The sequence below is a fragment of the Elephantulus edwardii genome, unplaced genomic scaffold (genome assembly GCF_000299155.1).
Source record: "Elephantulus edwardii isolate Elephantulus edwardi_28Jun2011 unplaced genomic scaffold, EleEdw1.0 scaffold00007, whole genome shotgun sequence".
In the NCBI taxonomy this organism is placed as follows: domain Eukaryota; kingdom Metazoa; phylum Chordata; class Mammalia; order Macroscelidea; family Macroscelididae; genus Elephantulus; species Elephantulus edwardii.
Window position 1 is genome coordinate 33,484,975 of NW_006399757.1, and position 15,450 is coordinate 33,500,424.

The 15,450-nt window shown below is 41.7% G+C and overlaps 1 protein-coding gene across 1 annotated transcript in view; it reads right to left on the reverse strand.

Annotated features, from left to right (window-relative positions):
- The window catches only part of PANK1 (pantothenate kinase 1), a 75,881-nt gene that overhangs the window by 12,967 nt on the left and 47,464 nt on the right, over window positions 1-15,450 (reverse strand). The window contains 2 exon segments of the mRNA XM_006880326.1: window positions 186-362; window positions 6,576-6,829. Coding sequence (XP_006880388.1) covers window positions 186-362; window positions 6,576-6,829 — 431 coding nt within the window.

The window sequence follows — 15,450 nt, forward strand, 5'->3', positions numbered from 1 at the left end:
GGGAGCAGTACATCTTAGTGTTTCATTAAGGGCAGGAGATCAAGTTCAAGCTCTAATACAGAAAGGTATTTGCACCAGGCTGGTGAGTTGACATCTTAAAGAACTAAATGAATAGCCAGGATGGAAAGGTGGCTCTAATCACTACTTTGTTGAATCACTACTGCCTCTAGCTACTTCATCTCTACCTTGATGCTACAGCAGATCCTTGAAGGCCAAATCGTTCATAGTCTCCTCCGTAAATGTCCTTCACCAGCTTATCAACATTGGTGCTGTCGCCTTTAGCTGCCATTTCCAAAGCTTCTTCAAAGGTCTCACAACCAGTCAGCAAGCAACATAGGCCTAGGAATGTTCCACCTCCAAGACTGAAGGAACAATAAGGTTTATTTTTTAACTTTTACTTTAAGATATGCCCATCCAAATTCCCAACTACATTACCACCATTAATATGGGTTATTTCAAAAAGGGGAAGAGAACTAAAGGGGCAGTTGAATAAAAGTGCTAGGGTGAGCTTTAGGATTATATAAGAGGTCAGAGAGTAAAAACGAGCATCTAAATGGAAACTCAAAACCCGAGAGTGACTCTCACTGAATGAATTCTGTTGTGAGACCTTCCAACTAGCCACTAGTGTGCTTCAGTTTTCTTTGCTATAAGATAGGGGCCAATATGATCTTTCTTATTTGGGTATTTTATAAGCAGAAAAAGAAATTGTGTGCATATGAAATATGTTCACAATTGTGAAGCCAAATTTCTGATGACAAAAGTGACCCGGGGTTCTGCCAAGACTACCCACCCAAAACCACTGCTGCAGAGCGGACTCTGACTAACAGTGACCCTCCACTGGGTTTCTGAGGGTGTAAATCTTTATGTGAGGAGACTGCTCATCGTTCTTCTGTGGAGCTGCTGGTGGATTCAAACTGTTCACCTTTCAGTCACCAGTCCGAAACATAACTATGCCACTGGGGCTTCTAGTTTAGCTGTCCCAAAAGCTCTATCTTCTTTCACTTGGCCACCCTTCTGTAATAGACATGACCCCCATTTACCCTCTCTAGAGATTGTGGAGTTAAAAAAAACCAACAAAAACAAACCAACTCCGAAAACCACAAGAAACATCAATAAAAACTGATCTGTGCTGTACACATTTTTTTTTCTAGCAGACTCTGCAAAAAGGTATTAATTTTTATTTGCCACAAAATAGACATAAAATAGTAACAAGGGCCATAAAATGGTTCCAGTGCTTGGGATCATGTTCATTCCATAGTTTGCGGGGGGAGGTGGGAAGGGGAGAGAGAGAACTCTTCTGGGAGCCTTTTAGATTAAAATGAGAAGCTGATTATGATAGTTAGGAATGAAGTCAATTAAGCATTACCAAAAAAAATTCCTAATGGGAAGAGAAGCTGGTTCGGAGTAAAGACACGGCCTGTGAACTCCTGGCAGGAAAATGAGTGCTTGGGGTTTGCACTTTATTAACCACACAGAAGAACAGAAAGGAGAGAGTAGCTATTTGAAAGCCCAAGAGAACTGCCACCTCTGGGGACCTTTGTGCATCTGGGATTTGTGCTCTTAATTCAGTGCCCTTGATTCAAACTCAAGGTGAATCCACGTGTGTCTCTGCTCCATAGGGTTTTAACAGCCAAATTCCCCCAAGCAAATCACCAGGTCTTTCTCTTGGGGTGCCTTGAGGTCAACAAGCCTCCACCTTTTCGGTTTGCAGCTGAGCATGCTAACTCTTTATGTGGATACTGGCTTTTGATAAAGAAAAAGAAACTCAAATTGGGATTAAGACTATTTTTAATTTACATTCGAAAAAAAATTTAGCATTAAACTATATTCACTGTTGGTTTAAAGGTATCATATAGACAGGCACACTCTTTAAATCTCACCTCAGGCAAAATTGATGAGTTATTTAAAAAAAACAATTCTGACAATATATTCTTGATTGAAATAATGTCTTCTCTAATATGAACAGATCCTGGAGTCTCAATGGTAAAATGCTAACTCAAAGTCTGGCAGGTGAAACCCTTCAGTATCCCCACAGGGTAAAGATGTGGCTACATGCTTCTGTAAGGATCTGCTTTTTTGGTTCTCGATAGGTGCTGCTGCGTTAGCTCCGATTCACAGTGACCCCAGGCACAAGAGGCTGATGGAAATGTGCCATCCTCACAGTCTCTGCTGGGCTCGAACACACTGCTTCAGTCATCGTGTCAGTTCACCCTGTTGAGGTCTTCCTTGCCTTCTCTAGCCCTCTTGACAACTTGCTCAAAGGATGTGAGGGAGTTACAACTCTCCTTCCCTCTAAGTAGCACTCTGGTTGCATGTGCTCCAACACAAATTTGTTTTTCCTTTTGGCTGTCCATAGTACATATATTTGTTCAATTATATCTCTGCCACATCGAAATGCAAAGGTGTCAATTCTTCTTTCATCTTCAGAATTATAAAATCCTTTAGGGCAGTACTTTGGTACTGACGATGCTACGAGGCAAAATCAATTTGATGGCACCAACAGAACATGGAAAGATTACATAATCAGGCACCCTACCTGCAGGCACAAAATGCCATGAGGAAATTCAGGCTCTACGGACATTATCACCACAGCCACTAAGGTACAGTAAAAACTTGGATTTCCTTTAAGGAAGCTTTCCTTTAGTTACACTGAACATGCCATTTCCTAGTACCTGCCAGTTTCAAATGAGATGACAAAGTTAGTATGTTTTCAAAGGAACTCTTTTCTTGTTTGCACACCATCGGAATTTGTTTTCTGTATGCATATATTCTAAAGAGGAAGTCTTTGTACACTGCTCCTTGGAGGCAAGGATTCTGAAGCTTCGTCTGACATACTTTGGATATGTTGCAAGATGGGACAAGTTCTCGGAGAGGGACGTCATGATTGGGAGGGTGGAGGGGCAGCACAGGAGAGAGGAAGACTCTCGATGAGATGGATTGATTCAGTAACTGGAGTAATGGGGGGTGGGTGTGCCAGAGACAATAAGATCGGCACAGGATAGAGCAGGGTTTACGGCTGTTGTTCATAGGGTCGCTATGAGCCACAGGCGACTCGACAGCATATAACAACAACAAATGCCTTCCACCCTCCTTTCCCCACTAATCATTTGTTTTTGAACACAAAGTATTTATATTAAAAGGTGGGGCAACCCACTTTGAGCTTATGCAACTAAGGGGATTGGCTGACACTAAGGAAGGCTACTCACTAATGATGAGGCTAACATCAACAAACACACTGGTAGGGTGAATAAGGGCCAGTGCCTTTGGAGGACTGGAAAACAACAGGTGATTCCAGACAAAGGAATCTGAACTGAATGGAAGAAACAACTGGTGCTCCCTCGGGGCAAGCAGTGAGTACAAACCACGAACCTCTGGTTAGTAGTTGAGGACGGTAACCACCGTGCTCCCCAGGAGCTGTATCACTGCGCAGGCGGTACATCCCAGAAGGAAAGAGTCAAATGTCTCCCAGAATTTATTAATATCTACAACTGCTAGCCATTATGAAACTGCCTCTCTCACCCAACAATCAGACACATTTGTTCTCTCTGGCTTATGCACACAAGACCCTCAGTAAATCAAAGGGGGAAAAAGAAAAGAGCTGGAAATGCTGTTATCATTGCTCAAATTATATTTTTGTAGAAAGGGGTTGAGGGGAGAAGAAACCATTAATTACTGAATATCTATGCTTTTAAAACAGACTCCAAGAAGCTGAGACAAATTTTCTACACTCCTCTTCTATTAGACTATACATCTTATTAAAGTCCTGTATTTTCATTGCAAAGCCCTATATTTTCACCGACTCCTGTTATAAAACTGAGGCTGTTACTAGTGGAGAAATGTTCCTACTGAATCTTGGATGAAACAAAATTAAATATAAGACTAAAAAGAACAATTTAAAATTTACATATTTATTAAAATGGATAGCCTATAAAGTGTTTTTTTCTAAAATTAAGAATGTTCAGTGGGGAAACACAACAGTAAAAGCAATCAATCCCACAATAAAACCCAACACATTCCACTGCCGTTGAAGCAATCCCTACATCCGCCCCATACGGCGGCCCAGGCTGGAATCTTGGTATAAACCAATGGTCACAGCTTTCGCCCTTGGAGCAACTGGCGAGTTCAAACCACCTTTGGTTAGCAGCCAAGGACAGTAACCACCGTGCTCCTCAGGTGCTGTGAAGCTGACGACAGATCCCTGCCCTCTCACAAAACAGGAGCTGCTGTTCTTAGGTGCCGTCCAGCTGACTATAGCTCACAGCAGCCCTGCGGACAGCAAATCGGATACCCTGTCTCATCCTGCACCATCCTCACCAGCTGCTCATCATCCTCATGTTAAAAGTTGCAGAGTGGATTATATTTGGGGGTGGGGGTGGGGTTTGGGGAGGTACGGGGGGGGGATTGTGTACCAATGGGGGAGTTTTTCTTTTGCTTTTCAAGGAGAGGAGCAAATGGGGGGGAAGGGGGAGGGGTTTGTGCGGGGAGAAGGGTGCAACAATGAATGAATGGAATTCCAAAATCTCTGTAGATGTTCATTGAAATGAAAAATAAACAACCTAAATTAAAAAAAAAAAAGTCACCGTGTCAATCCATCTCTTTGACGGTCCTCCTCTTATTACCTTGAATCTCTACCTTTTCCAGTATGATGTCTTTTTCCAAGGACTGGCACCTTCTGACAACAGGCCCAAAGTATGTGAGACAAGGTTTGAACAATCCTGCCTCCTCTAAGGAGCCTCGTGGCCGCACCACTTCCTCCACGGCTCAGCTCAAGTACACCTTAAGTCTTTAAGCTGACAACTTTGCTCAGAGGTCCATGACAGCGGAGTTCCTCCAAGGCTGCATCATGTCTTTTGATTTCTTGAGTGCTACTATTCAAGTGCTGATTGTGGATCTAAGTAAAATTAAATTGTTTAGAATGTCATTCTTCTCTCTCTCTCTCTCATATTGCTCACTGGTCCAGTGGTGAAGATTTTTGTTTGCTTAGTGTTGAGATGTAACCCATACTAAACCTTTGATCTTCTGCAGTATTTTAACTCTTCTTCACTTTCTACAAGCAGAGCCGTGTCATCTACATCATGCTGTTCTAGATGAATCTTCCTCCAACCCTGTTGCCACATTCTTCAGAGCCAAATGATTTGCTCAGCATATAGATTGATGAGCGATGAAGAAAGGATACAAAGCTAACATACACCTTTTCAGGTTTTAAAGCATGCAGTGTTCTGTTCAGACACTGGTTCTTGGTCTATTAAAGATTGGGCATGAGCAATATTAAGTGCTCTGGGATCTCCACTTTTCTCAACATTTCCATAATTTATTGAGATCCTTGTAATCAAAAGCTTTTGGATAGTCAATAAAACACAAGTACACATCTTCTTGGTATTATCTGCTCCTAATCAAGATCTTAAAAGATTAAGCCATGTGCTTAGTGATTGCCAAAGTGTGTTCCAAACATTTCCACTGCTGACCATAACAATTTATATTAGTGGTTTACAAACTTGGAGCTAAAGAAGCGGTGTTTTGTGGTTTTGGTTTATTATTCCAATTTTTAAAATTTTTATTTATTTACTTTTTAAGAAGCATTTTGAAGAAGTTCTTTGATGGGACAAAGAGGGCCCACTATTCCCTAAGTGTGGTACTTCTGACAACCTTAATGAGACCATGGAACCATAGCTTTCATTCCTGTGTGAGTAAGTAAGGTTTGTTTAGCTCTGTATTTTCTGTAAGAGAATGTACATCTCGAGTCAGTTAACTTACCAAAAAGTATACTCTGGACATAAGCAGGATGGAGTCTGAAGGTGTGTGTATGTTTGTGAGATTAGACTCCCACATAAGGTGCACTAAAGCAGCTTTCAACTACATTGACTTCAGAGGAAGCTTCCTTGGTAAAGCTAGTTTGTTCTGCTGTTGCAACGGTCTACTAATATATCCTTTAGTGATAAATTCCATGTAATTTAGTAATTTTAGTCATAATTTGCAGGTACTCAGTATGGTGCTAGGCTCCAAGGAATTTCCCCAAAAGTTTCTTAGATCCTTGACAATCCCGGTGATCTTTCTACCTGAACTGTATTTAACTGTTTTGGGCATTTCACTTACTAGCCACTACTTTGTGTGTGACCCTTCTTTCTTCAGTCTCACCCTCTTCTCAGTCAGAACCAAATACAAAACTAAACCTGACACTGCTGAGTAGATTCCAACCCATGACCCAATAGCACAGAGAAATGCCCCATAGGGTTGCCAAGGCAGAATCTTGGCTGTGAGCAGATGACAACATCTTTTTCTTGTGGACCAGCTGGGAGGTTTGCACCACTCAGCTTTCAGGTAGTTGTCAAACACTTAACCACAATGCCAACAGAGTGCCTTCTAGCAGGGCAAAAACTGTGGTTTTAATCATTTTTGGATAAATCACTTTCTTACTCTTCTAACATATCACTCCATCATTTTTTGGCTGGCTAAGCAAAGATAGACTTTTTTTTTTTTTTAAAAAAGAAAAGGTAAATAACTTTTTACTATAAACTGTTGTTCAAGGGAAAATGGGTGTAAGTACAAAAAGGTTCTCCTTGTGGAAATACGTTTACCTGGTCCCTGTAACTCGTTTATAGTTGTCCTTGGAATACACGGCTAAAATGCTGACCCCTGAGCCTATGTTAACCAGCAACATAGGGTACGGATTGTCAAGGCAGTACGGCTTTTTTTGACATAATTCCGGGTTGGTGGGATTTTCAAAATAGTAACATTCCGGCTTGCCATTGAAGCCGACAGAATCGACGTAAAGCAGGCCCTGAATCAGACAGTCCAGTTCATCCAGCTTATGCAGCTGCAGATCAGCAATCTGAAAGAGAACAAGACTTTGTGAGAGAGATGGTGAACACACAGGGGGAGCAGGGAGTAGGGTGGAACTGGTCAGTAACATTAAAAACATGGAAGCACCCTTGAACCATCAAGAAGTGAAACTCTGCCGATTGTCAGTCACATGCCCCACCTGGACTGGAAAAGCGGCTTTCCCTGGACATCACATTGCTGAATGGGCGAGTGAAAGGAGGGGAGCTCAAAGGACAAGTATTCCTTAGCCTGCACAGCGGCTGCACGGTGGCCTTGCACAGGTACAACTTCTCAGAACCTGAGAAAGCATCTTAGTTTGGAACAAAGGTTTTGTAGGTTTGATTTAGGCAAGGCTCTTGAGATAAAAAGATCGTTCTGGATCATCCAGGTGGACCTTCAATCCCTTGACAAGTGTCCTTAATAAGAGACACATAGGGGTAATATGACTGACACAGAGGAGAAAGTCACGTGAAGATGGAGGTAGAGACTGGAGGGACAAAGTTGTAAATAAAAAAAATTAAGATAGTTACCAGAGCTGGAAGAAGCAGGCAATGGAATTCTGTCCCTTTCTCCTGCCTCTAGATGGGGTGCAGTGCTGCTGAAACCCCAATTTTGGCCTTCTGACCTAAATCTCTTTATGAGAGAACAAATTTCCTACTGTTGTTAAGCAAGTAAGCAAGTGTGTGGGATTTGTTACAGCAGTAACAGGAAATGAATACAACTTGCCATCCAGAGAGTTCTTCTGTAGGGCAAAAATATCTGCAAAGTTGCAAGAATCCTATTCTGAGGAGTCCCTGAGGTTCCAGGAAGCCTCAGAGCCGGGAAGGATCTCTGAACATAAGCTCAAATACCCGACCCAGGTTCAGCCTCTGAAGTTAGACTAGATTTTCAATTCCAATGCCAACATGATTATGGGGCAAGTTATTTAACTTCTCAAATTTCAGCTTAGTCATCTGTACTATGTAGTGTTCCTATGAAGATTAGATGATTAAAATTAAAATATATTATCTAAATTCAAGGGTTTGGCACAAGTTGTTTCTTATAAACTGTCGAGTCTCTTATAACTCACAGTGACCCTATGTACAACAGCTCTGAACTTGGCTCTATCCTTAGTCAACCTTATTGTCCCTGACATACCACCCCTAGTCACTGAGTCAGTCTATCTCATTGAAGGTCTTCCTCTTTTTTGCTGTCCCTCCACCCTCCCAAACATGATGTTCCTCTCCAAGGACTGGTCCCTCCTTGCAACAATAGCTGAGTGGCCCCACAATGTCTCACTTCTATGAGACCAATGTGCCACCCTGCTGCTGTTAGGTGTCACCGAGTGCCGACTAATGTTCAACAGAAGTGCCTGATGCTGCATCATCCTCAGACTTGTTGCCGTGCTCAAGAAAGCCCACTGCTGCAGCCAACGTGTCCATCCTTGTTGAGGGGCGTCTCCTTTTCTGCTGAGCCTCTATTTTGCTAAGCATGTCTTTCTCCAGGGACCAGGCCACTCTGCTAGGTACCAGCACAAAAAATGAAAACGGAATCAGCTGTCTGTAGGACAGCCCCTTGGTCAGCTTAGGGACTAGTGGCCAGTTCGTAACCACAGACACATACTCCATTATCTTCACAATTGGTACAGTAAAATCTTCGGAAACTAGAACCTGTGTTCGGTGGAAACAGGCCAGGGAAGGAAAACAATTATTTCCCGCTAACCGAGAGTAATAAAGTGGGAAGACCGCACCCTGGCAAAGGTGGAAAACGTTCACATTCGAGATCTGGAAGCACAAGGCAGCCTGTTGAGTTCCAGCTTTCACTGCTAATCCAGAGGTCTGGGTCGATTATTTAACGTGGGGAAAAAACAACAAAACAACTCGTAACCATCAACATGAAACCAAACCAATTACGTCAAACTAAGTAGTTTATGAGGTCTAAGTAATTTATAAGGTCTAACTTGGAATAACTCCATTTGTTTGCTTTTTAAAAGGATTAAAAGAAAAATAAAAATCTTGTACTAAAAGCAAACCAAGTCTATTGTCACGGAGTTGAGTCTGACTCACAGGGACCCTTTAGGATGGCTGAACCGTCCATAAACGGGCCGTCCTAGGCTATAAAGCTCTCCAGACGCTAACTGGCTCGTTTTTCTACCACAGACAAGCAGGTGGTTCTTCAAGTTAGCGTCAAGTGCTTAACCACTGCACCACCAGGATTCCTTTGCCTTGTACCAGCTCTTTTAAGTCTTGCCAAAATTCCTCTAAGCAGATACTGTTATTCTAATTTTATGGCTAACATTCACAGAAATTATATTACTTGTGTGTGGCTGCCTCGTGGGCATAGTTTCTAGGGTCTGGCAACAACCCATACAACTACTATGCAAACAGATTTTGTCAAAAGGCACTAGCCTCAGAATAAAAAAGTTAATTGCTAGAAGAAATTTGTGACTTTGTGTCGCTCAGCTCCTGTCAATGGAATGCACGGGAGGTGCCCTACAGAACAGAGGCAAAATCCTCGATAGGCAGAAAATAAGCATTCTAAAGGATCCTTGATGAGAAGGAAATCTATCCTATAAATGGCTCCATTTCATTTTGGATTAAACATGCTGTGTGGAGGGAGCCCCTGGGTGTTATAATTAATGTACTCAGCTGTTAAGCAGAAGGTTGAGAGATCAAGGCCACATAGAGGTGCCTCAGAAGATGCCTGGTGATCTAATGCTGAGAATATCAGCTACTGAGAACACTAAGAGGCACAGTTCTATACTGTGGTGGCTCTATTCTATTGGGGACACACATGGGGTCACCAATAGTCAGAATGGATTCAACAGCTATTAGCTGGGCTTCCGTCATTCCCAATACTTGAAAGACAGAACTGCTTCAGAAGCTAAGACGCTATGGTGGGTCATAGGCACATAAATGCTATATCCTTTGTCCTCCTGATCCCATCCGTGTTAGCCTCTTCCTCGGCACTTACAGCATTCACCACAGCCTGGCTCGTTGGTTCACTAGATGCCCCTCAGCACCATGTTCAAAGGCTTCTGCATGTTATTTGCTTAACAAATATTTGCTAAACAGGACAAAAGTAAGAGTTAACACCTCCTGGATCACTTCAAAGTGAAAAGGAGAAATTTCATCTGCCAGTCTTGGGACCATAGGTTAACCTGCTTAAAAATTAATCAGAAGTCAATAGATATTGACAGCAACATACACAACATCATAAAACATGGACAGAGACAGCGTGTCTAGCTGGACATCCCGAAAGCCCACTAAAGAAGGGAAATCTGTTAAGGCAAATAAGCGAAGCACTTGCAACTTTGATCTGCAAGGGAAACACCGTGATCTTACCTTTCCCCTCAAAATCATCTTCAAACAGACTGCTAGCAGCAAACAAAGGCCTTTACTTAGGGGGTGGGTATTTCTGAAGCATGAGGTCACAAAGTTAGGGACTGAGAAACAGATATTAGTTACTTTTTTCAGAAACTTCCAGAAACCTTCCTCAACAACTTATATCATCTAGGGAAAAGCACAGGCCCCTAATACAAGCAACGAGTCACTTGGGTTTGGGAACAAAGCTATCAGAAATTTGGAACAAGACTTTGTCATTTGTTAGTATAATTAGATCAACTTTGTGGAAAGTTTATAGCACCATTTTAAGATCCCAGTTGTAGAGAAACTCTCTCTCTCTGGGATTAGATTAGTTTACTTTATGGATGCCAAACCCAAACGCCTACAGGAGGCTGAAAGAAAAGATCCATCAGTGAAATGAAAAGGCAACTCACACCTATTTAGAAAGACAACTATGATTCACCTTCCAGCTCAACGTTACCACATAAAGATCCTAATTTTAAAGAGATATCAGAAATTCTGTTTTATTTTAATTTAAATGTAATTTGTTTTAATTAATGTAAAATCTTCCCATTTAACACTAACGGAAGTATTTTCTGTTGGGTGTGCTTTTGTGTTTTTACTCTCACAGATCAAACAAATCACATCTGTGGTCTGAAGCTAGATGCGAGACTATCAATTTCATGTATGTCCTATCACTGCTGCTTACAATAGGTTGTAAATGATGACAAATCTGAAGTACCATATGTAGTCAGTGTTCCAATAAAGCTTCAGTTAATATGAACCTGGCCTTGTAACCAAGGTTTTCTGGTGGACAACCAGCTTTGTGGGAGCAAAAGTCCTGCCTTGCATCATCAGCTGCCAATTTCCATGGGACAAACTGTTTACGTGCTGCTAAAAGGCTGACAATGTGAACCCAGCAGCTTTGTAGAAGACAGACCTGCCATCTGCTTCTGCAAAGATTACAACCAAGAAAACCCAGAGCAACTCAGTTCTACTCTGTAATTTATGAGGTGGACTGATGCAAATGCAACAGATGGGCCAGGCAGCAATCACTAATGTTTACATAAACACTGGCCTGGGAATTATGTTAAACTGTAGGAGCTCTGGTGGTTTAGAGGCAAGGAACTGTGCTGCCCACGTAAAGGTACACGGGTTTGAATCTACCAGCTGCTCTACAGGAGAAAGACAGGCAATCTTCTTCCTTGGGACAGGATTACTGCCTCTGAAAACTTGCTGGAGGATCGGCTATGGGTCAGTTCCGACTCTACTTAACTACAACACGGTAAACTGTAGTTCCTGAATCTGTCTACTTAGGATCACACACTTACTCACTGTCTCATGGCTGATCCCCTAGCAGATTATCAGAGGCTGTAAACTGCACAGAAGGAGATTGTACATCTTTCTCCTGCAGAGGGGGTGTTGGGTTCAAACTGCTGTTTGCTGTTGCTGGCAGAGCAACTCCTTATCCACTAGGGCCACCAAATGCAAGGGGGTGAACCAATTGGAAGCCTTGGAGCAAATCCTCTATAAATAATGAAAGCTTTCTGATTTAAAAAGAATATAGTTCCCTCTCCAGAGCTCTGGTGGCAGAGGGCCTATCAGGCTGGTAACTGAAAGGCTGGCGGTTTGAATCCACCAGGTGATACAAAGAATTGTATCCCGTGTCTTAGAAACCCAATGCAAGGTCACCATGAGTTGGGACCAGCTTGACAGCAGTGGGTTGGTTTTTGGTAGAGCCTTCATCTGCAAGTTTTTTTGGCAGGAATGTTATTACCTGCCAAATTCTGTGGATGAAATACCTCACTGGGGGACAGCAGGTTAAGTGATCTACTCAGGATTCTGAGCTGAGTAAGGGGTAAAATCAGAAAAATTGGAAACTTGTGACAAGTGAGCACTATTTAGCCTTGTACCAAGATTATTCAGACAAGCAGGTAATGTGGCGTTCTCAAACTGTAGGTATATTAGAATCAACTGGTTAGGTTATTGAAGGACTGCTGGGCCCCATCCTGAGAATTACAGTGTTTCAAGAATATCCCAGGTGACGCTAATGCTAGTTCTGCTGATCTTGGGACACACATTGTGTGATGTAGAAAAAGGAGGACAGTAGAAGGTTGAAGAGCTGAGACCAAGTTCATTAATTACCACAGCCAGCGGAGTCCCAACGGGGGCTTAATAAAGTCACAACGTTCCTACGAGCACTTGCTCTAAGTAATTCAGTGTTGTTTTTAACAACCAAAGGGCACGGGTGTATGAAAATGTTTTCTTAAAGTAAAAAGTACTGTAGTTATGAGTTATAATTATGTGGGAAGCAAAATAATTTACCTTTTACCTCAAGATTTCTAAATATATTTCAATTTATTTCCAAACAGAAGGCTCTAATATTTAAAGGAAATTCAATGATATGCTATTATTAGAGAAATATTAAATAGCATGCTCAGAATATCCTGTATAAATATTATGTTCTTCAGTTCTATCAAAAATTATGAAACAGTTAACTAAGTAAGGGTCCATACCTGGTGACCCAAGAAGATTCAATGGACCTACCTACCCCAAGCCAGTTATATCACTCAAATGATCCTTTTGGATATGAATAAAACATCCATTTATGTGTTACCTTATCCTTTCCAGGATGCTTTTGTCCATAGAGGCTCCATAAATCAAATTGCAAAGTGACAAAAAAAGGTTATCTTACTAAACCAAGAGAAATTTGCATATAAAATGGTTGGTTCTGAATTGCAAATTACACTCAGGGCTCTTTGCTCTTTGCAAAGGGACCTCACAGAGACCTGAGAGAGAGAGAGAGGAGTTAAAAATGTGTCCCGTGAGAGAAAGATAACAAAACCTCAAATGTGGCTTTTACCTTCTCTCCCCACTGACTAAAGTGGCCACACGCAAGAGGCACAAGCCATAAGTGTCAAGTCAGTACAAAGTGGAGTATGACAGTGTCTACCAAATACCATGTTCCTGCACAAATCAATGAATCTTCTTGCATGGATTTGGACATTTCACATATGCATCATAACCCTACCGCTACATTATTTCTTCCACTATTATTAATTTCAGGCTGAACTCTTGGAAATGTATAGCAAAAGGCAGGATCACCCTTAGCTCCTCTATACCGTGGAAAATGTCCTTTCCTCTGCCCTAAATCTCACATAAATTACTAGGCCACCAGAGCTCCTTTGTGATAGTGATTCTAAAAGTCTTAAAAGCATAGCATCAGTGACGAGAGGGAAGGAAGGAAGGGAAGAAAAGAAGGGAAGTAAGGGAGGGAGGGAGAGAGGGAGGGAGGGAGGAAGGAAAGAAGAAAGGAAGAAAGGAAGGAAGGAAGGAAGGAAGGAAGGAAGGAAGGAAGGAAGGAAGGAAGGGAGAAGAAAAAGATGCGGATTTTTGATCAACTGACCTGTTCTTCTACATGAGGGTCTAATTTAACATCTAATGTTTTATAGGTCTTGTGCAATCTAAATGGTATCATTATCTGTGAATTAATTTTATATTTGAAAAGATACAGTCATCAAACATTAAAAAATTGCTAATTCAGGGTTTGCTGAACAGCTTTATCCAGCTCTACTTATGCAAGGTGTTAAAACTCCAACGTGGAAAGTGCAGCAAAAAACTGCGATTTCAAATAACAGAAACTTATAGGTGTGCATATGCACTGATTTATTATTTGTCACATTGTTTAATATTCTATATCCTGACCTTTTACCACTAATTAAACACCTCCAGTTTTCTATTCTGGAAAGGCAGCTTGGTTAGAACTTTTTTTGGCCTTAGCACTATTTGCTTTCCTAAAATACTCCTCCCCAGAAACCAGTATGATTTGCTCTGTGGCTTCTTGTCTCTGTTCCAGGGTTACTTTGTCACACACAGGCTGCTTTGTCCCAGCACTTCCTATGACCTCTGCCCTCTTTCCTCTATCAGCATTTTCCATCATTAGTATAGTCTATGTTCGTTCACATGCTTATATTATATCATGACCGTCTTCCTCAGTACTAGAAAATAAGTTCTAGGGGACTGGACTTTATTTTGTTCATAAGTCATTGGCACTTAGAAGGAACTCAATAAGTATCTGTTGAGTGAGTGGATGAATCCAAGAGGACCATAAAGCCTAGGCAACATTCTAAAAGCCTCACAAACTCTGAAAAGACAAGGACACGTCACCGCCAATCAAGCTGTGGGAAAGTATTTATCTTCTTCAATTCTATCCTGAGCTAAGATTGAGCATGGGAATGGAAGGCATCCCAGGTACTTTTGTTTGACAGATGAATGCTGCAGCCATGCTATTTGGCAAATACCCTGTACTGGCTCTTGGTTTTAACCTATTCATTAGATTCCCTCAGCTTAGTCCGCCTGAAGCAGCAAAGACTTCTTTATCTTAGTTATAATAGGATAAGATCCTTTTCAGTTCAGAACCTTGAGAAACACACCTGCCCGCGGCCAATAGGTGTTGAGTAACTTTCTCCCAGGACATATATTGGCCCGGGGGAGGGATCACTTGCCTTCATCACTGAGGTTGCTTAAGTTTTCCAGGTCATTCGGGGTCAGTCAATGCTCCCTGGTGCTGATGAACCAGTTGGGGTATCTCTGAGGGATCCAAAGGTCTCCCAACATTGCAGGTTGGTCAGTATTTCATTCTAATTCAACTGAGCTGATGCCCCAGGGAGACTCTTTAATCTCTCTAAGCTTTAGTTCCCCATCCATAGAATGCTGTACAAGAATGTTGTACTTGTCAATCTCCAAAAGTCACTTTAAGTTTCCACACCCTCGAAATCCTACCTCCTCTTCCAACTTCACCACTATTGTTCTTCCATTGATGAAACTGAAGCCCAGAGGAAGAACATGTCATTCTCAAAGTTACCCAGCTGGTTAAATACAGAGGACTAGAACTCAAGATCAGTGATTTTCCATTATGTATTTAACTTCCGTGGATCTCAATCTTCTCAGCTTGAAAACTCTTTGCCTCTTAGGCCTCTTTGGTGGGACAAAAGTAACCATTAGTCACCGAAATTAGTGGTAATATCAAACTGCATTGCTGGGGAAATAGGAGAAGAAAAAGACATAATCTAAATATGAGCTGTCCCACTTAAGATACTGCTCGGGTACTCTACTGCCAGCTCTGGATAAATGATGTAAAGATGATAGAAAAAAAGGTTTCATTTACGGCCTTAGTAAAGACTAAGAATGATGCATTCCTGAAGTAAATATGACTGTATTACATTAGTTTCATGATGAAAGGCTAAGAATTTTTATTCCAGTTTTCACAAAAATGTCTTCTTTTACATCTTACTTCCCTGTGTATCCA